Source organism: Dromaius novaehollandiae, chromosome 6 (assembly GCF_036370855.1).
Source record: "Dromaius novaehollandiae isolate bDroNov1 chromosome 6, bDroNov1.hap1, whole genome shotgun sequence".
NCBI lineage: Eukaryota > Metazoa > Chordata > Aves > Casuariiformes > Dromaiidae > Dromaius > Dromaius novaehollandiae.
The window spans coordinates 48,849,147-48,870,124 of record NC_088103.1 but is presented as its reverse complement, the minus strand read 5'-3'; the positions used below and the strand labels follow the sequence as shown (position 1 = coordinate 48,870,124).

Sequence of the window (20,978 nt, the reverse complement as noted above, 5' to 3'; positions counted from 1 at the left end):
ACTCGGGGGACGCCCCTGCGTGCAGTGACGCCTGCCTTCAGCTTCCTTCTGCCTCTTCCTCGTGCTCTCCCGCACCTTCCCAAACAACCAGTGCAGCTGTGTCTCTGAGCTTGTGATACGTGTCATTAAACAGGAATAGCCAACGGCATGACCAATTAACCAGTCTTTGCTGAACAAGAACAACTCAAACTAGTGGTCTGACAATGCACCTCTATATAAACTAGTATGATCTATATTTTACAGACAAAACATGTGGTGGTAGTATAGTTAGCAATTAACTAGTTAACTAGTTAATATACATAACTAATGACGCCAGCTGTAACTAGCTAATGTACATAGCTACATGTTAACTGACTAGTTATTGTAAATAATTCAATGCATTTTAACTCCTGCCAATATTCCTACACGTCTAAGTCAGGCTGTCACGCAATGCTACAGCATCAAAATGGGCACTGATTCCCTTCATTACAAATGATGGAAACACAGCAGATATAATAGAGGAGCAAGCTGAGGTTTCAATTTTTTTTACTGAGAAAAATTCTTCCTACTTCTGGACAGATGAAAAACAAAATACAAAGGATTATCACCTCTCCTTTTGTGTAATTGTTTGGCAAGTCCTACTCTGTAGGATATACATGCAATTAAAATATAAAAAATAGCAACGTATTAATGGAGCAGCACAAACGGCAGCTTCCCCTTTACTGCCTCATTGTCACGCAAGTGCTCCATGGACAGAGCTGCTCTGAGGGCATGTAAGCAACCACCTACCCGCAGCACCTGCTGTGCCGCTCACGAAAACACGGATCTGGAGAGTGTGAGCAAACAGAAATGTGCCTGCTTGGTAAGCTGAATATTCCATTTTTGCTTGCAATCCACACCTGTCGAGCTTTGGGAACACCGTCTGATACCTCCGAGCAGGAAGACACAGGCATTCCTTCTAGGATGCTTCTCATCAATAGCTACAAGTAAGAAGGAACCTGCTTTGGAAATGGGGAGAATTAGGGAACAAGGAGCAGCTACATCTGCTAGGGAACCAGTAAAAAGGGTGTTAGGGTCTGCTGGGTGCTTGTAACCGCAGCTGTGGACTGGCTTCGGTTCAGTTTCCCGGTCTACCTGACATCCTGAGCTACCTCGAGCGGCGGGGACCTCGGATCACCGTTTCGGACCGCTCAGGTTGGTCCCTCCTCTGTTGCCGCAGCACGTCAGAGTGCCCACGGCACGTGGCGCAGTGGGCTCGTTTGAGTTGCTATGAAAGATATATTTGGAGGAAGGGTTATTACAAAAATATTAGTGTACATTGTAATAATAAACTGCATATTGTGAAGCACATTGTGTACTTTTAGAAAAGTAAATTCTGGATATAAGGACTACTAGATCACCCCTGCTAATCAGCCTCCACCATTAGATGTCTAACACGGGAGGTCCCATGCGCCGTAAGGGGCTCAGAGCCGAGTGCCGCGCTCTGGGCAGACCAGAGGTCCACAAGCTCCCCCAGACAACAGCGTCTGGCCTGTGGTGTCCCAGGGCAGGAGAGACACGAGGGGACTACACCATGAATAAAGGAGCTGAGGGCCCATCCTGGGGGAGGAGGGGACAGGGATCACCCCGACAAAATTCATGTCATAACACTTCAGAGTTCAGCCCTCTTGTTCCTCTTGGAGCCAGCCCCAGCCTGGGTCCTGCTTTTTCCCTTTGGTTCTCTCTTTCCAGAAGGGTCCTTACTGACTTATTTTTGGCTGAGGTACTGATGTAAGCAAGAAAGCAAAAATTATGGAAATAAAATAAATTTGAAAAGCCATTCTCCTGATTTGGATATTCATACTTCACTTTTTTTGCTTGCCTAGAACACCAGCACTTCATTATGTTTTGTGCTCCTGAGATTTCGGAATGATGCATTTCCCATGTGTCCCACGGGGCCATCAGAGCTCTGCCTGAGGGAGGCTCCACCGGCTTTCGAGTTTGGCTCTCTGCACCTTGGACCCGATGCTTTCCCACTCCTTTCCACATGAGCAGACTTCCCTTGCTATTACTGGCACAGATCTTAGATTATAAATTGAAACAGAGAAGCTTCAGCCTGGATATAAGGAAAAATGTTTCCCCGTGAGGACAGTCAGGTGTTGGGACAAGGGCCCAAAGATGTTGTGGGATCTCTGTCCTTGGAGGTTTCCAAGAGGCAGCGAGACAAAGCCCTGAGCAACCCCACCTGAATGAGGTGCTGCCCATGGTTTGAGCACACAGCAGGACCAGCGACCTCCCAAGGTCCCTTCCCGCTGGAATGACTACACCCTCCTTACTGCGTTTCATGGAAAGGAGATCTCCCTGTCCACCTACCCAGTGGTACCTGACGCACAGAGTCTGGTCTTGCTGACATTCCCTTGCTGCATAAGTACATGTCACTTCAAGACAACAAACACATCAGCAACTTTTGCATTGAGTCAGAAAACAACCTGCATTTATTTTGCCAGCCACAGACACATTGAAAACATGGCAATGCATTTCCCTGCCTCAGTTTCCTTGGCACTGCTGAGTATTCTCTATGTCTTCTCCATGGAGGAGTTCATGTCTCACATATGACCTCAGCTCTTACTCACAGACATCTTCTCCCTCTCTCCCATGAAACCAGCCTGCTTTTTCCGTGGCTGGTTCCGCAGTTAAATCACACCAGTGCGGTGCCAGGGAGATTCCTTCCTCCCACGCCTCTCCTCTGGTTAGGCTACCTAACGGTGTGCCTGCACATTGCAAAAGTGCCAAGAAGCTATGTTTGGCTTTCCAAGCAATTCCAGCAATACGGAAACCTGAAACCCAAGGCCTGTGTTATTGCGTGCTGCAACACCACGATAATGCACTGTCACAGAAGAGAGCAGACTTCTGGTTTTGGACTGTAGAGGTTCCTCCATATGTTCCTTCTACTGCTCGTTCCCGTTTGCAGAAAAACATTTTTAAGAACTGCTCTAAGTAAGGCACAAAAGGAGCAATGCAAAACCAGCAGGTTTACTGGCTCTACAAAATCTAAGCACAATGTTGTATATTTTTAACATACAAAACCATCCCACAGTGGTTTCCTGTTAGTTGGAATAAGAAATGCATTTGTGGAAATGAAATTCAAACTACAAATGATAAAAAAAAAAAATCCATATTTGCAAGGAAGAATTATTCACCTTCAATAATATGTCTAGCTTTCAGTACAGGATGACTGCTGAGGATGATGCTTTATAATAATGCATATGGTAATTTTTCACCAGAGTGTAAGGGAATAAAAAGGCGAAGATAAAAGCTAAGTCAGTCACCAATAAAACGGACATTTAAAAAGCTAGCCTCCTACACTTCTTATCTGATACTGTTCTTTAACTCCCACGTCTCCACTGATTTACCACTGCCGAACAGAGAGAAATGGCAGAGATGTGCATGTAAACATACAGTTCTAGGATGAGATTGAAAAGATTTATACTTTCTTTGTCTGTGGTATGGGGTTACCATAAGGAAGCCATCTGGAATCCTACGTGGTCTCACTTTAGGTATTAGAGTAGTTTGTTAAACCTTTCAGTAGTCACTATCAACTAAAGTTCATCTTAAATTGAAAATAAATAGTTTCCAATCTCTAACAAATTTAATTTCAGCAACCTTTCTGATTTTTGCTTTCATCCCCTTGTAAAAGAGACAGAAGAAAGGGAGGTCCCAGTTGCCCTTGCTGTTTAGCACTTCTCATTTCTGACCAATTTACATTTCTGTAAAATTTAAATGTTCTTCTATTACATTGAGTTTTAGTCCACATTAAGCAAAACTCTAGACTCCATTAAAGCATTTTCATGACTAAAGGTCTGTTTAGACCTTGACATGAATAGAATAATTAGCATAGGACATGTTGTTATTAGTGGGAAACCATAAGAATGTAACTAAATACATTTGTGTAGTATTTTAAGCTGTTTTAAAATGCACAAATTTAAAAAGAATTTATTAAAATTAGAAATTCTTTGAAAAGGAGGTTGTTAACATACCTACTGTTATAATTTGCAATGTGACTTTCATCTTTTACATTAATATTTCTTAAGCTTCTGAGCTCGAGATGGCTTAACTGGGTTAGCTGTACTTCTCTGGAGATCAGCACATTCAGACTTCACAGACACAAACAGCGCAAACCATATGTGCAAACAGAAAACACAAGACATATTAAGAAACTACAATTTTCACTCTTGATTAAACAGACTACTGTGAATATTCCCTTGTGGACCTTTCCTTTCATTAAATGTAGGAAACATCCTTGCAACATTTTCCGAAAGGACTGACAGCAGCCACAAAGGAAGGTTTGCAGGGAAGAGCCTATCGTACACATAAACAGCAAAACCTACAAGCGTGAACAGAGATCAAACACGAAGTCATGGTGATCAAAATAACTTTAAATTATGCTGTGTCTAGTAGAAAAGACAAGACGCTGAGTGAAGGTTTGTAATTATAGATGTGAAATCTGTATCTTATTATCTTTTTTCATATCAGATATTACAAGTAAATGAACTTTGCAGAAGAAGAAGCACAAAGGAACTGTAGCCAACAATAATACCTATCCTCTGCGCATTTCTGTCCTCTACTAGATAATTTCTCCTTGCTTCCTCATAATCAGTATTTTTCCAAGAATTGTAATTCCATTCATTTTTTGACATTTAATACTGAAGTATCTTCCTGCCTAAACTTGGAATTGATCTCAGTGATAAAACAAAAATTATCTGGTGGTAAAATTTACAGATGCTACAAGCAGTTCGAGATGCTACTGAATTTGGTTCTAAAAGCCTAACTGTGCCAGTCCAGCCATATGAGTCACCATGAAAAACCTATTACTTGTAGCATGATGACTTGATGAAGTGGAATAAAAGTGGACCAAGGTTATAGAGAGTAATACGTAAGCCTGAGGAAGAAATTGCAGAAGGCAGTTCTGCAGCTGGGGTTTGGAAGTTGGTCATGACACCTTCAGGAGATAACATGCTATGAATCCATTTTCTTTGATCGTTTCAGCAGGTGGCCAGGGAAGGCTCCCTACGTAAAACACCTTATGGCAAAGGGAAGGCACATTTTAGATCTGACTCATATCTGATCTCTACAAGCCAGTAAAAAATAATTTGTCATATGCTACTATATAAAAAAAAATTAAAAGCTATTCCAACTATGTGAGCAAAATACCTTACAAATTGTATTCTAAAACTGGTGTATTTCCTGCTGGTAGATAGCACAGGGTTATTAGCATGTGAACTAATTAGAAGTGCCCAAGCACAAGACATCAAATACAACTTTTTGACTCTTCGTGATATGAAATGCCAGTTAAGTCCATTGTGGAGAATAATTTGAACATACGCTTTTGCAGAACACATTCTTCCTCTCCTGCAGTGTTCACAGAACTGGAAGATGCTTGGCCCTGCTGAATGGGCCTGATCTAAAGCCACTGGCATCAGCATGTAGTAGCTATCCCAGTCACTTGATATATAAAAACTAGAAAAAATAGCTAGAATTCTTGTCCCATAAATATTAAATACGGTAAACAGAGAGATTACACCTTGTTAGCTGTTACAGTCTGACTGCCTATGGTACAAAAACACTATCTGCAGTCATTATACTTCTGCTGTAAGTAGACTACTTGACACACTAGTTGCTGTGTACACAGCACCAGTTGTAAACACGCCTTGGCAGGAGAATACAAATAGAGTGGTCACATCTGAAAGTCTCTTTCTGACCACAGGAATATTTTGGATTTAGTTTTACTGCTGGAGATAAACTACACCACTCATCCAGGCACAGCTGGTTCGATTGGTGGCAGTGTATTGATGCCTTCTCCAAGTCATGGGCAGGCTCACCTCTCTTCTGGAAGAGGAAAAAAATGCAGGGATTTTCCTTAGAAATGGGGCAAGGACTAAGTTCAGGCAGTAGTGCTGGTTTTGGTTCAATGCAACAATCTAACTTTGTTGTAGTAAGTCAACAAAACGGAAAGAATCATGGTAAAGTTGGTTACTTTGAAAGTCTAAACATACATACTCTGATCCCACTGGGCAAAACCTGGCAAAACCTGGGAAGACCATTTGTCCTGAAGTTAGGCAGATGCTGCAGTTGTTCTGTCAGTCATGACCAAAATAAACTCCTATTCACATGAAGTAAATTTGTATGGCTATAGATCTCCTTTTCTCTTAATGCTACATCCTCTTATCAAATCTGTTACTTTAAAGGTCATCTAACATTTTTTTGAAGTTCTGAAGTGAGACATCAACAACTGTATTTCTGTCTGTCCGGTAAAGAAAAAAAATAGTTTCAACAAGAAACGAAGATTACAGAACATAAAATTACCTTTTTAAAACAAATTCTACCTGACTATGTATGGAAGTAAATATGAAAATGAAAAAAGTGAATTAAAAATTAAAAACTCTGCTTATCAGAAATGAATAACTTCCAAAGATTATTTTATCTTAAAGGGCTTAATATCATTGCAAAACTAAACATGACTGGTGTTGGAGTACAACTTCTGTTTCTCCATTCTGACTAAAAAAAAGCAGTATTTTTCAAAAGGTGAAATAATAATTCGCTGGAAGGTTACTCCCCCCCTTTGTTAAAATGGCTAAATAATACATTGTACATGAATCACAGAGCTTTTACAATCCTGATGCAATTCCATTAACAGTTCAGAACTGGATGTCTGCCATGGCCTTTACATAACCGTGTACTCCCCAAACATGGACCAGAGGCAATGCACCGTAGAATATGTGCATGTCCTGGGCCGGATACCAAATGGTTAGAAATCAATCTGTCTCCTCGGTGGAGCCGTGCTGAGTTAACAAGCTGGGGTTATGGCTCTCCATTTGTGCAGAACTGTAGTGGGTAGAGTAGTTTAATGCACAAGACCAGTTTAAATATACAACACTAATGTTTTTGGGAAAGAAGAGTGGCTGACAGAGTGTTGAGTGTTAAGCCAACAGCCTCAGACTTAACTACCATACATGTGAAAAAGAAACGTCAGCTGAAAAAATGTGTGCTGACGTCAGACAAACTCACCACTAGCACTTAGAATAACCTGCAGGACAAACAGCAGCACTGGAAGGTAAAATCAATCCTTGCGCAACCCTCTGGTCTGTCCGCACCACCGGACAGAATGCAGCCAAGAGGTCTTCAAACCAACATTGATCTGAGCTGGGGTCCACGTAGCCAAGGTCTGACAGGCGACATCCATCCGGGATGTGACAGCTCGGATTGGGGCTGTTTTACATTCCTCTGATGAGAGCCAAGGAACATACCTTATTTATGACCTGTGTCTCAAAAAAGGGAGAAAAGCACTGATTTCCAGTAATAGTTCAAGGGTTTTGAGAACTGCACAGAGAACTCAGCTTTTATCTCGCACTGTGGCACCAGCCTTTCCCCTCAAACCTCAGGCCCTTTCCTACGAGGTGCCAGCAGCCAACAACACCCACTGAAAACAATTACAGTCAAGTCAACGGCACAGAGAGTGCTTAAAGTAATTCAGGAAGCACTCAGGACCTAGTAAAATGATAGCATCATGTAATTTAATTAGTATAGTTAGATAAGCTGATTCTTTCAAGCTGGAATAAAAAAAAAGATCTTCAAAAGCAATTTAGAAAACAGAACATCAAACCACTCTATTCCTTACAACTATGAAGATACTTATTTTATAGCTCCTACATTAGAGGCCATTAGCATGGACTTTTCACATAATGCAGTAAGTTTATTTAGGATGTACATTAGCCATCCTTTCATTTTGATGTATTAAATCAATGCATCTAGTAATGTAAGAAAAGTACTTACACTGAAGCATATTTGAGCAGTATTGATAAATCAGTTGGTTATAAGCTATTTTAATATCCTCTTCATAAAAATAAAATAATCTATGAGAGGAAAAAAGCTTAATAACCTAAAGCTTGAGAGAACAGCTGGCTAAGAAAGGATATGTAATGCTAAAATGACTAACGGGACAACTGCATGAATGGTGTGCTCGTGTCAGGCAGTTTGGCGCATTAAGACACAGCTGACACTATACCGGTCCTGTTGGTACGTAGGTCTTGGAGGGCATTCACTGAAAGCGTGGCTGCACTGTCACCCTTTGACTTGGCCAGTCTGCAAACACATCGGTCATGTTTTCTTAGCCTGTACGTAATAGTCAAGTGATAACGACTTAGAAGTGGCATGGATGAATTTATACCGAGACACTGAACAATATAAGAAAGCATGGCAAAACCCAAATGAAGGTAACTTCAAAGAAAAAAAGAAACAAGATCCAAAATACGCATCACAGGAGTATGGATGCTACCCCTGTTCCCACGCTCTTGGTATTACAGCAACAGTTAAGGAATACAGTCCTGCAACTCAGCTGTGCACTCAAAAGACTCTGAATGAAGAGTAAGGCAAGGATGCAAAACGGCAGGGGGAGAAACCCGATTCTAACATCCAGAAAGCGATGGCCTGCCAGAGCTTCCTGAAGACTCCTCCCTGTGCTCAGAAGCTCTCTTTGGGCTTCAGTCCTCCCGGTAAGACACACAGCCCTTCTGCGGGACTGCAGTTCCTGGTCTCATCATAGCCTAGGCATTTCCTCATGAATTATCCAGCTCTTGTGGACTTCCCTCTGTTTCAGCCGGATTCTGTAACTGCATGACGATGTTTAGCAGTGTTACTACAAACACTCACCACTGCAACAAGGTAGCTGCATTTCAAATTTGAGTTTTAAAGAAATTCCAATTTAATTACGTATTGACCTTTAAAAACACGACCATCAGGATCATTTTCATCTCTTCTGAAGAAGAAAATAGAAGCCACAAGTACCTAGTTATAAGATCACAGAGGAGCAAATGGAGAGAAGACAGAGGGGGAAGGGGCTGTGAGTGCTGTGTGTTTAGGTGTGTGCTGGTAAGGCACTGTTTGCTGTTTGTGTGGCCAGCCAGGAGTGCGTGTGTGTGTATATATACATATACATATACATACACGTACATATATATGCTGTGTGAGTGTGTGTACACCTATCGAGAATACATGCTCAGCCTTGCTGCTGGCTGAACCTGGTAACACGGAGCCACAGCAGCCTTGCATCTATGGTGCTACCAGACCCAACTTCCCCAAACATCAGCGATTTGGAGATAATAATGTAATGACTTTGTCATTAGCAAACACAAGCAAGGTTGTAACAACACAAACAAGTACAAATACCAACAAACATGCATGCATTGAAGGAAGAATGATGCACTTTTGAGGAGCTAAATGACGGATGATGCCAAATGAACTCTTCTGGCATTTTTATTGCCCTTAGTGAATATCAAAGGCTCGTCACTGGGGAACACCTTTTCAAATACACATGGTAGGTGTCATTCTCACACTGAAGTAATCTGAAATTCATGGCTCATAGATGCTAATCTGGCTCATAGAGTTAATCTGGCTCCACAGTCTGAATGTGTAGGTCAAATGGTAATGGATAATGTAATATTCACTTAAGAGAGATTTTTTGTGTTTATGCGTCATGACAGTAGGAGTGTCATATACGTGTAGCAGAGCCTGAAAAGTTATTTATACCTTACAGAACGCAAAATGAAAACTAAGTTCTCCTGCTACTCCTATATTCTGATGACAAGGTTCCTAGATAGATTTACACTTTTCCCTTTAATTGAAACTATATTATCTACTGTACTTTATTTTGCAAATAAATTTGAAGATTCTTTACTTCCAAAGAAAAGGAACATCTATAGAAAATTTTCCTATTGCATCACCCACATTGTGCATTCTGCAGTGGTAACAGCCAAAGTCGTACTCATTTGACTTTGGCAGCCATGTCTGCCACACATCACAAGTTAGCATTCCTTAGGCTTTTACTGAGCTTGCGTTGGTTTTAGCTCTTTTGCATATGCCAGTTTTAGAAATGTTAAGGAGGCTGCATGTGCTGGAGGAAAGACACATCCCCTGACCACCTGAACTTAACCCACTCAGATAGCTTGTTTGCATAAGATTTGATTTAGGGTTAGTATTCTGACTTGCACAAATATCGTGAAGGCAGAAAAGTTGATAATACTTAACAAAACCTGTGGATTTAAGAAACATACTTGGAACTGCAGTGTGTATTCAAGAAGAGAAATTTTCACAAATATTTTTTCTTTAATTTGCTGACTGTCCATTCTGCAGACCCTACAGATAATTATATCCCTGCCAAAATTTGAGAACAAATGCAAACTTAGATGGTATTAGAATTTCAGCGTGTTCCTCCCATGCATGTCTTCGTGACACTCACAGACTCTAATGGTACGAAGCAGCTTATTAAATACATCCTACAGAACGTGAAAGTGAATCTCAGGGCCAAGAAGCACAAATACTTTGCAGAATTCCCCTAACCGAGCTAGTAACACAAGGTTCGTTCCTGATATTTGAAAGATGAATGATCTTACCAGGGAAAAAAATGCCATAGAAAACATCCCACCAGTGCAAAAAAACCATTTCTAACTTTACTACGAGTAAAAGGAAAACTAATTTGAGGCGAGCTCCCAAAGTTTGGCTGCCTATCCTCATGCATTCATCCGAGTCCACCATTGGACTCAGGTTTATTTCCTGTAATAGGATAAGTGTTAGGAAAAACCCAGATACAGATAACAACACATACCAGTCGACGAATTTCTCTTTCGCACTCTCTCTTAATTCTGCTGATTTCCTCTTGATGCAGGTGATACACACTCCTTATCTCTGCCGCTTTAATTTTGTCAGCTTGGATTACCATAGTTAAAGCTTCTTCCACTTGCTTCTTAGCCCCCTTAAGCTCTGAAATTTCTTGCTGCATTTTTATTTTCTCAACTTCAAATCCTTTCTTGGCCTCCTCTTTCGCCTCTGTGAGAAGCACGGTTTTAACTTTGTCAGGAGCCCCATCCCGTACCGCGTTCAGAAGGGACTGTAGTCTCTGGATTTCATTATCTTTAATTTTTATTACTCTAAGTAGTTCAGCTTCATGCTGCCTCAGAAGTGCTTCTCGAACAGCCTGGAGCTCCTTCATTTTTTCTTCATGAAGTTTCACTTTGAGCTCTGTTACCACCACTGTACTTTTATGCTGTTCGTGCTCTTTGATCTGCTTAACTTCCTGGTTTTTCTCTCTTTCCAACTTGCTGACCTAAAAGGAAAATCAAAGAAGTACAGTGTGTTTATCAACAAAATGATTAATGCTAATTATATTATCTAAAAATGATGATGTGAGCCACTTCACAATATTAGAATTTAACATTATATGCCTGTGCCTTAGTGTGAAAGGCCAGACTAGTGAGTTAGGACTACCATGTGTATAATTACACATTGGGCCTTTTGCTTAGGTTTACGATCAAATACTCTATTACATAATAAAGATCCCCCCCTTTTTTTTCTTTTTAGGAGGTTCCAAATAAAAATAAGGTCAATGATCTCTGCTGCACAACCGCTTTGAGGTCAAAAAACATCCCTTATTTAACTTCACCATTCCCTCTACCTTTGTGCAGTAGAGTTATGAAAGGGAAATCTGTTCTCTTTAGATGCATTTCATGGGAAGAAAATATACCTTACCACACCCTACACCACAACATTTTCAGACTCGCTAATCCAGTAATGTAGTCAGTAGGACTTGGAGGTGTAAAAGATGATTCTGTATATACCATAAATACCCAGAGAACATCTCCAGTCTTAGCACTACTGAAACCAATCCTTTCTCAAAGCTGATCCAGGAACACAGATAGTATTCACCTTGGAATTAATATAGCCAGTGTAGCTCCATTTAATCAAAATCAACAGTGACAGTTACTAAAACCCTTGAAATACTACCTCGTACTCTGAGTGGATATGGCTATAAATTGTTACACTTTAATTAGACACTAATTGAAGCTTATTTTCTTTAATTTTGCCCATTGTACCAGTGAATATACATCTCTATTTAGGAGATTAAATCTGTGAATGTACAACAGGTAAAATTTTTCAAAAGAGTGTGCAAAGTTGGCAGGCAGCTGTCAGTGATTTTCTGGGATACAAAGGAGTCATGAGTGTTCAGGGAATGTACAGTCCATGTCATTTTTTTATTTAAGTGATTGCTGCATAATGGCAGGTACTAGAAAAAGTATTTCCAGGATGTATTTTCAGTACCAAAACCCTGCTAACCCAGACTGCTGATTGCTCATCCTGAGTAACATCTTCGTATCCTGAAACCCAAGTTCAGTCCCAGTTCAAGAGTCAAAAAGAACCAGTCTGCTAGATGGTTAAACACATTACATTTTAATCAAACCTCATTAGACTGATTTGGTCAAACTTACATGTGTTGTAAAAATCAAGATGATTTGAGCAGAATTTCATCTTGGGAAAAAAAAGGACATTTTTAAATGTCCTACTTTCACATTTTGACTTTTTGTTTAGTCATAATCCTAACAACTACATTAATTTTTCATTTAGATTCAGCTAATGAAATATTTCTTCTTTTGTTAGGTTCATCTTTCTAGTCAGTCACTCTGAAAGTACAGGAAATCTATGGGGCCTAAGAAACAGAAGCATGAATTAGAATTCTTTTCCACAAAAATTGCCACAGGGTAAAATCAGCTTCAGCCTGTTACCTGTGTTAAACCATATCTGCTTTTCTGATCCAACTTCATGGAGTAGGACAGTGAGATACAGCCAATAAATATTTTGCAGATGGAAAAGTTAAAATTAACCATTATAAGCACATTTTTATATGTATTTTACATATTCCATTTCCCAAGCATTTCCTATACTGCTTTTGGTAAATACACTGGTCTCTCTCACTGCTAAATTTCAACCTTACAAGAGCAAGGATACTAGTCTTCTCCTTACCAAAAGAGCGTTAACAATCTGAGTGCTCTAATGAACAAAAATATGACCTCTCTCTTTTTTTTTTTTTTTTTTTTTTGGCTAAGAAGAATGGTCACAGTAACTTTTCTGGCCAACACACTAAGCACTATATGTTAGTATACAAACAACTCATTATTTAAGTCTAGTATTCAAACACTTATTAAACTGTTTTTTCCTACTTTATACATATACAAAACCAAAAGAAACTCAGCATGTTCTGAAATTTGAATTCATTTATAGTTTTATTACATAAAAGTATAAGAGAAATAAAAAATAAACATTTTATTTTCATCAAAATATTTCTGAGGAATTTTCCATTCAGAGGCTCTTGGAATATTGGATTTTTATTCAACTTCAGAACCAAACCGAACTCTGAACTTCCCTGTGAAAACAACTTCTGCCTTCTAACACGTTAGTTGTCGTCTCTCAGCGTAATTCACTAAAGAGCCCAAAGCAACTCTGCAACGTCTAGAAGAACTGTTCTTTTCCTAAACGCTTAGACGTATAGCTAGCAAACCTTTCCACTGATTTCCCCTATGTTTTACTGAAAACAAAGAAAAAAAAGACAATGGTTTCTATGGTAACTTCTAAATTGTCTCAGAATTAATAAATGTAAGAGACACGACTAGCAACAGAGGAGCTGAACTTGAATCATATAGGAGTTTTGTTTTTTGTTTTTTGTCTTCCCTAGCAGATGATATGAGGAACTGTATAATTGTAATTTTATCCCAGAATCTTACTAAATCCAGAGAAGAAGAATTCCTACACTTTTGCCTCCAAGACAATCCCTCAGACTGATTTTGCAGTGCACATTTGTGATTGGTACGATCATCTGGCCTGGGAAGCTCGAATTTGAATAGGACCTTGGAATCTGATGGAAAGGAAATGAATCCAAGTCCCAGGTGAAGCCACAAGGAGATTCCAACATCCACTAAGGTTACATGGTCCGTGGTTGCCCTGGCCCAGTAATAATCTTCTTCTCAGATGGTTGGTTTGGAGGTTTTTAGAAGGGCATTTCTTCTCCTCATCCACATGGTGTATTTAAGTGAAGATGGAACAGAAAACAACAAAGAGAAATGGAAAGTGGGATAATAACTGTTATCACTAACTTGGTTATTAAATAGGGTAAGAAGCATCAGAAAATTTTAAATGACAGCAGATTCCACTGATCGATGAGATCAATACTCTTAGCAAACTGCTGCAGAAATAATAATAAAAAAGTGTTCCTGAGAGGTCCTCTATGCTGGCAGCCATGCAGGCCCTATGAGCTTGGCTGAGCAGCTATCAAAAGGTCACAGCTTACCACAGGAGGTTTCTGCCTTGAAAAACCTACAGTTCAAACTACCGCCAGTTGAAATAATTCAATTTTTTCAAAGGGATTTGAAACTGGGTGTAAATGGGCAAAAAAAGCAGTGAGCCACAGGGCACTCGCAAACTTGCATCTCTAGTGAGAAAGGACCAATGATTCAGATCAGCTGTTTTCCAGCACTTAACTGAAGTTATTGTGCCATTTTCCCATAGCAATAGAAACTTGGAAAAGACTCAGAGTGGAAGAGACTAAAATAAAAAAATAAAAACAAAAGGTTAATTTATGAACCTGACTTGAGTGTACTGATTAATAATGACTGAGTTAATACAAGAAAATAACAACTAAATTAGAACAGTATTGTTAAGTAAAGCTATATTGGTAAAAATTATGTTTTTGTTGTAAAATCTCATCCAATACTTCCAAATTAATGCTGGATTACTATTTTATCTGTATATTGAACGGCCATATATATTACATGCATTTGACCCATTAAATAGTAAAATGGCTCTTTTCACTGAATATAAAAGTTAAATGAGGGGGCTCTAAAATTAAATAAGATCTTGCTCTTTGAGAATGGCTATTAAATGAGTCTAAAGATTACTGCCTCTAGACAAACACTTTTTTTAGGAGACAGATTTTATTTTTGACAAAGTTGCTATTGAGATGAAAGAATGGAGGTAGAAGTGCATCAAATAAACTAAATATTGGTGAAATAGAAGTTAAGAAATCGTACCATATTAACAACCTGCTAAAACTTTTTTTTCCCCAGAAGTTGTGTATTTCTCCTGCAATACTCGCATTGACCATTACTGTGAATGCTGTAGGAAAAGGCTTGTGAAATATTTATCATTTTAATTTATAGTGTATTTACCCTTCACTGTACTCACAAATAGCACTCTGAAAAAAAAATTTACTTTTTCACACATTTCAGTGCCTGCTAACAACAAAACTTACCTCATCTTGACTATATCTGATTAAATAATCCTATGGTTTCAGTAACTCTATCCCAAACGTAGGGAGCATGCTATCAGCTTTTCAGCTGTTCCAACATGAAAGGAAAAACTACGGAACAAATATTACAGCTTAAGTGGTTGCTCTTTGGGACAGTTAGGTGGTCAGCACACAAGGACAGAAATTTTCAATCTAGGTGAAGTCTGAAAACAGAAAGTATATGAGTTGAATCTGAGTGAATCCCACTCTAAGTTAGAAGTGCATAGTGTTTGTTAAGTGTCCTTCTAATCTAAATAACAAGCCAGATTTGGCTCCAGAATTATTTAGAGGGAAGCCAGCAAAGAGTGGACTACAACAGAATTAAAATTGACATCTCCCTGGGAAATGTTACCTCGGAAGTCAGCATCACAATTTCACACTTTCAGAAAGGCGAAAATTGAAAGATTGTGCATTTTTGTGTTATTTTAATAATTTGAAAGTAGATCTTGGAAAATGAGGTGGCCAAATGTGAATGGAATCTGTAAACCTCCTCTTGGAGCAACCACTGACTTGCTTTGGCAAGCCTTTATCAGAAGCAGTTCATAAATAAGATGACTTAGTTTTGATTAGACCAGAGATCTGCTGAGGCTGCGGTTGCACTACATTACCTTCCTTTGTTCAGTGCATTGATTACATCCACAGAAGCATGCAAATCATCCGAGCACCGCGGTCCTGCACGAAAGGCTTCAGGCCATTCACTCCACCCAAGTCCCCACGGGTGTGCTCAGCAGGGGCACAGCCACACACCAGGAGGGGGAGGTCACAGGGGTTTTTTGGTTGATTATTTATTTATTTATTTATTTATTTTTACAAGTGGCTTCAAAGCAGTAGCAAGTTCAAACGGGTTGCAGCAGTAAAAATACTGGCTGATTTGTTGCCTAAAAAGGTTGCAGGAACACAGTCTAAATTAAGACCAGTTATTTGGCTTTTTCTAGGAAAAGGGTGGGAGGAGAACAGAGCTATTTGACTGCAAATATCAAATATCTGTGTACAAAATAAATATAAAGATAAATTTAAATCTTTGGAGTCAAAAGGCTGTAAAACCAGTCTAATAATCTTTTTTTGCTGGCAGATAACAGAAAGTTTACTTTCAGTAATTGAAAGTCATTTTCAGTAGAAGAGTGGAAAGAGGGGCTCACACAGAAAAAATCGAAATAGCTTCAAATAAATTAGATACCAAAAGCAGCGTGTTTTTGGGACTGGCTACAGCACACTGGAGAGCAACTCAGGCCAATTAACCTGGCTTTATCCCAAGATCTTGCTGAGTTATTCCATGATGAACTTGTGTGGTGCCACAGCTAGGCTGCTCCTGGTACCCTGCTCTTCAGCTGCATCACACTGAGGGCTGCATGGGGGCTACACTCCTCCTCCGTGAGGCAATGCATCTCTGCTCACGCATATTCTACCTAGTCTAGGCGTAGGAGAGGTAAGCCAAGCACAAACGATCAACATGGTGGTACCTGTTCAACGTGGCATTCAACAGAAGCAAAACAAAAGAAATTCAGGGTTACTTATCAGCGCATTGGTGAGCAGTGCAGTCTCCAGGAACAAACCTGGGACCACCTACCAGTCATCCCAGCTGCCTCCCTGCCATGCATGTGGATTTTTTCCTACCTAAGAATGGTTTCTAAGTACCAGCACCTGCAGGAAGACCAAGAAAACTTGGCTAATTATTTTTTATTGACTTACTGCACACTGAGAAACCATTTCCTAGCAAGTCATTGGGAAATCGTAGTGGTTTTCTAATAACTCCATGTTCACAATGTTAGAGGTGCGTCAGTGCAAGTTAAACAAATGTGCAAATAAAACATTATCTAGATAACAGTAGAATTCAGATAATGACATCTTTTCAAAGGCTCATTTTCTTCAATTACATTTTGAATCCCGAGATGTCCTCAGACAAAACAAAGTTCTTGTATGCAATATCTCTCCCACATTAATAGCCGTTTTCTCACAGTTTTCTCAACTTCAGATGAACAAATCTTTTGTAAAATCAAAGCAAATACGCTTCCAGATTTTTTAGCAGATTCTCGCCATATTTCACAGCTTATATCTCATCAACTTTTTTCACTTTTCAGAATGCAAATGCTTTTATTTTCACATGTAGCAATAAGTTCAATGACTTGCATAGCAAATATGTATCATATCAAAATTCAAATGCACAGTTATATCAATAAAACATTAAAGATTCATTTCACATAAAGAATGTCATTCTCCTTATAGTTAAAAATTTGCTTTGCACTGAGCCTAAAAATGATAAATATATAAGATAAAATCTATCTTCTTTTTTCCTACCAACTTTTGCCTTGTGTTTTAACCTGAAAATAAAGTTAGTAAAAACCAGACAGCTAATAAATCCCAAGAAATTTTATAAGCATGCAACTGATAACATGTAGTGATTTGGTATATATATAAGCAGGTTTGTACAGTATATCCTGGCTGTTCAGTGACTAAACTGGGCGTTCTGGACTATTCAGGTCTCCTTAACAGTGAGTGCTAAAACTCTAATATCCATTTACATATAAAAAGTCACATCCATTTGTGAGTACTGAAAACTGCAATGATAAGCAATGTTCCTGACAGGAAAGAGAATTCTTAATTAAACAGAGGGTTAGGACAGGATCCAAACTCCACTGAAGTCTATCATGAGTCTATCTGAAGAGGCTTTGGATGAAAGGGTTTAATTCTTTATGATGACTTGTTAACATACTGCAAGTCTTTGTACACGACTACTACAAATACAGTTACTCAGTTCTGTTCCCATACAGGTCGGTGAGATGTACTGTTTAAAAATTAGCTTTAAGAGACATCATGAAACAAATACAAGAGAGATCATCACTACAGAAACCCATTAAAAGCTTGTTTTAAATGGTTTTCAGGAGGTCTCACAACACATCCAGTCTTGCAAAGGAGCCATGCTGGAGCAAAGGTCCACTTTGGTCCGCAGAGCTTGTGCAAGTGAATTGAAATTATTATACTGACAAATATTTGAATACTACTTTATGAATGATAGCCAAAGTGTCCAGTGTGTAAAGATGACCCTGGACACAGGATATATACATCCATGCTCTCCTGTCACCTCTGAAAAATGGGTGTTAGGAGAAACAGAAAACGTTTGTGCTAAGGGGAATGGGAAGAAAAAGAGCTACATACCTGCCTGTCTTCTTTGAGTAGAGGGCAGGGAGTGCCCTCTCTTGTGCTCTGTCTTTTCTGCCCTATAATGTTTGTCAGAATGGCCTGTGCACATCTCTAAATACTGAAATTAAGAAGTAGATATTCTGCTACATCATAATTAATTATGATTTGTCAGGAAGGGTTCAGGGGGAAAAAAAATGCTCAACTCAATTCTCTTTAGTAAAAATGCATTCTTCTTCCTCAGTTGACATAATAAGGTTTCCTTACTAATAATAAGCCTAAGCCTGTCTCACAAATGAGAACACTCTGAAGATTACAGACCCAAACAGAGCAAATGTAAAGAAAAAAGCCTGTGACATTACAGACAACTTAAAGAATTCTTCTGAGCAGTAAGCAATTTGTGAAAATAAGAAAAAGAACGCTGAAAAAATTTGTAGAAAAACCTTTCTTTTTGCTAGAGATAGATAAACACAAATGGAAATTTCTGTACCTTTAGAAAAAGAGAAACAAAAATGTATCACTGTCATTTTGCACGTAATTGATAATAAGGATAACAGTCTAAGCACCACTGTTGAATTTAGCACCTTATATTTTGTTTTAATAATTAAATAGCAATCCTTTGCAATCTCACAGACTCTTTAATATGCCAGATTTCGTGCCTTAAAAACATCAGTTAATGCAATATAAATAAGTATTATAAATTCACACAATAAAAAACAAGTGAATTTTAGTATCTAAACACCACATAAAATATATGAGGCACCCACTGGTATTTTGTTTTATGGAAAACATTATCCAGTGCTCTGACTATTAGGGATATATCCTACAAATATGGTCACATCCAACGGTCTACATAGATCACTCCTGTCAACCTCATCATCTCTTTTTTTACTCCAAACGGGGCGTACGATCAACACAGATGCATCGTGGCAGCTGAACATAAGGAAGGCTACTCGCACACTGGGTCGCGCCCAGGAGAAAAACTGCGTTCTCTGTGTGCCTGGCTTGATTTCAAGACCAGCCCGCTCTCCCTGTGTGTCCTTTGCCTGGCAGAACTGTACCAGAAAGAAGACTAAGCCTTGAAAAAAGATGAATAAGCCAGGAAACTTGCAGAAAAGAATCTGAATCTGGATTAAATGAGGAAAAGTTTCTTTGCAGTTCTCAGGATAACTGCTTAGAAGCAGACTATTGTTTAAAATAACACGCATTTATAAATTAGCCAGCATCTTAAGGAGTAAGTCTAAGTCCTTACTTTATTTTTCAGTTGGATTTCTGCAGATATACCACACCCCAGAAAGAACACATGAGAGCCAGACACCGAAGCCTTTATTTTGGCACCCTCAGACACACAGACCCAAACTGTGCTGTGTGCACATGTACACGCGGGACAGATAAAGTTCTATGCAAACTTCTGCCGAGGCCAAAATAACTGCATTTTTATCAGATGCTTTTTCAGTAATGAGTTATGCATTAAGAATAACTAGCAGTATCTGACCACAGAACAGGCAAATGGTATTTCAGTTTAAAACCATACCATGAAAACAAGAGGAGCCATGATGAGAAGCATTGTATCAAAAAGGACAGAGAGGGGGACAGAAAATCAGTACTCAATCTTAATACTGTAAACTGTGCATCACAACATGCTTCTAAAACATGGTTCAATTTTTAAAAAGCAATATATACCCTTGGAAGCTTCTTTGAAAATGAGATTTATAGTCTACAATGCCAAACAATGATGCAAATTCATGGTAGAATGTAGAATATAATTCTGTCCCTGGCATGATAATGCGTGTCTGTACTAGCACTCTTGAACAAAAAAACCAAAGTTCATCAGTGTGAACTAATTTGGGGAATTAGGGAAAAGCAAATAAGTTTGTCATGCCCTCTCCAAGAAAGGGGCTGAAGGCTACTACTACTACAAGCTCTTAAAACTTAAAATTCAGGCTCATACTACATAGATTGTCTCTCTCACAAAGGCTCAGAGTGAAATGATGGCTGCTTAAACTTTGGCAATCACAGCAGGAGACCGAAATCAGGCCTACTGTCCACACATCTAAAAATTCTGTACACAGTTTGAAGGATTTTGAGCAAAAAACCCCAAATAAAATTAATGTAAACATGGAAGAAAAAGAATGAGCAAAGAGAATTTCTGAATAACACAAAATTGTCTACAAGGAGAATGAAAAAAATGCAAATATTTAGTGGAAAAAGTCCTAGTGAGAGCAATAAAATGTGGACAGCTTTCAGCCTACTGCTATGATTATGCCATCTGTTTTGGACAGATGTTTATTTTTACAGATCTTTTTCTGGCATTTAGGTATGTAATTTTTCAACTTAATTTCTTCCTGGCTCCTAAGAACAAGCATTCTGTATACAGCTGAGCCACTGCCTGCCAAAGATTTTGCAATTCTGACTATTTAGTTTTCCCATCTATAGCTGTACCTCTGAAGCACCATAATTTTTAGAGATAAGGAATCTTTCATCTTCTTATTTTAAAATAAGAAATAAAGGGGTTATCTTTTGTTTCATAAATAGTTCCAGTTACTAAGGTATATGCACTCTGAAAATTTATTTTCAAAGTCCTTTGCAAGTCAGCTATGCGTGGTGCAAAATGTATTTACCAGCTCTAATTAGTTTATCAGTGCCTTTCCTAAAGATTCTAAGTTTTATACTTCTCAGTACAAAACTAGTTAATTCTTAATTTCAGTAGCAAATTAGGCTA

General features: G+C 38.9%; 1 protein-coding gene across 9 annotated transcripts in view; it reads right to left on the bottom strand.

Moving 5' to 3' along the window:
- JAKMIP3 (Janus kinase and microtubule interacting protein 3) overlaps window positions 1–20,978 on the bottom strand; it is a 120,948-nt gene that overhangs the window by 52,280 nt on the left and 47,690 nt on the right. For all 9 annotated transcript variants that reach the window (XM_064514413.1, XM_026115893.2, XM_064514417.1 and 6 more), the window contains one exon: window positions 10,616–11,113. In XM_064514413.1, coding sequence (XP_064370483.1) covers window positions 10,616–11,113 — 498 coding nt within the window. The remainder of the gene's footprint in view (window positions 1–10,615; window positions 11,114–20,978) is intronic.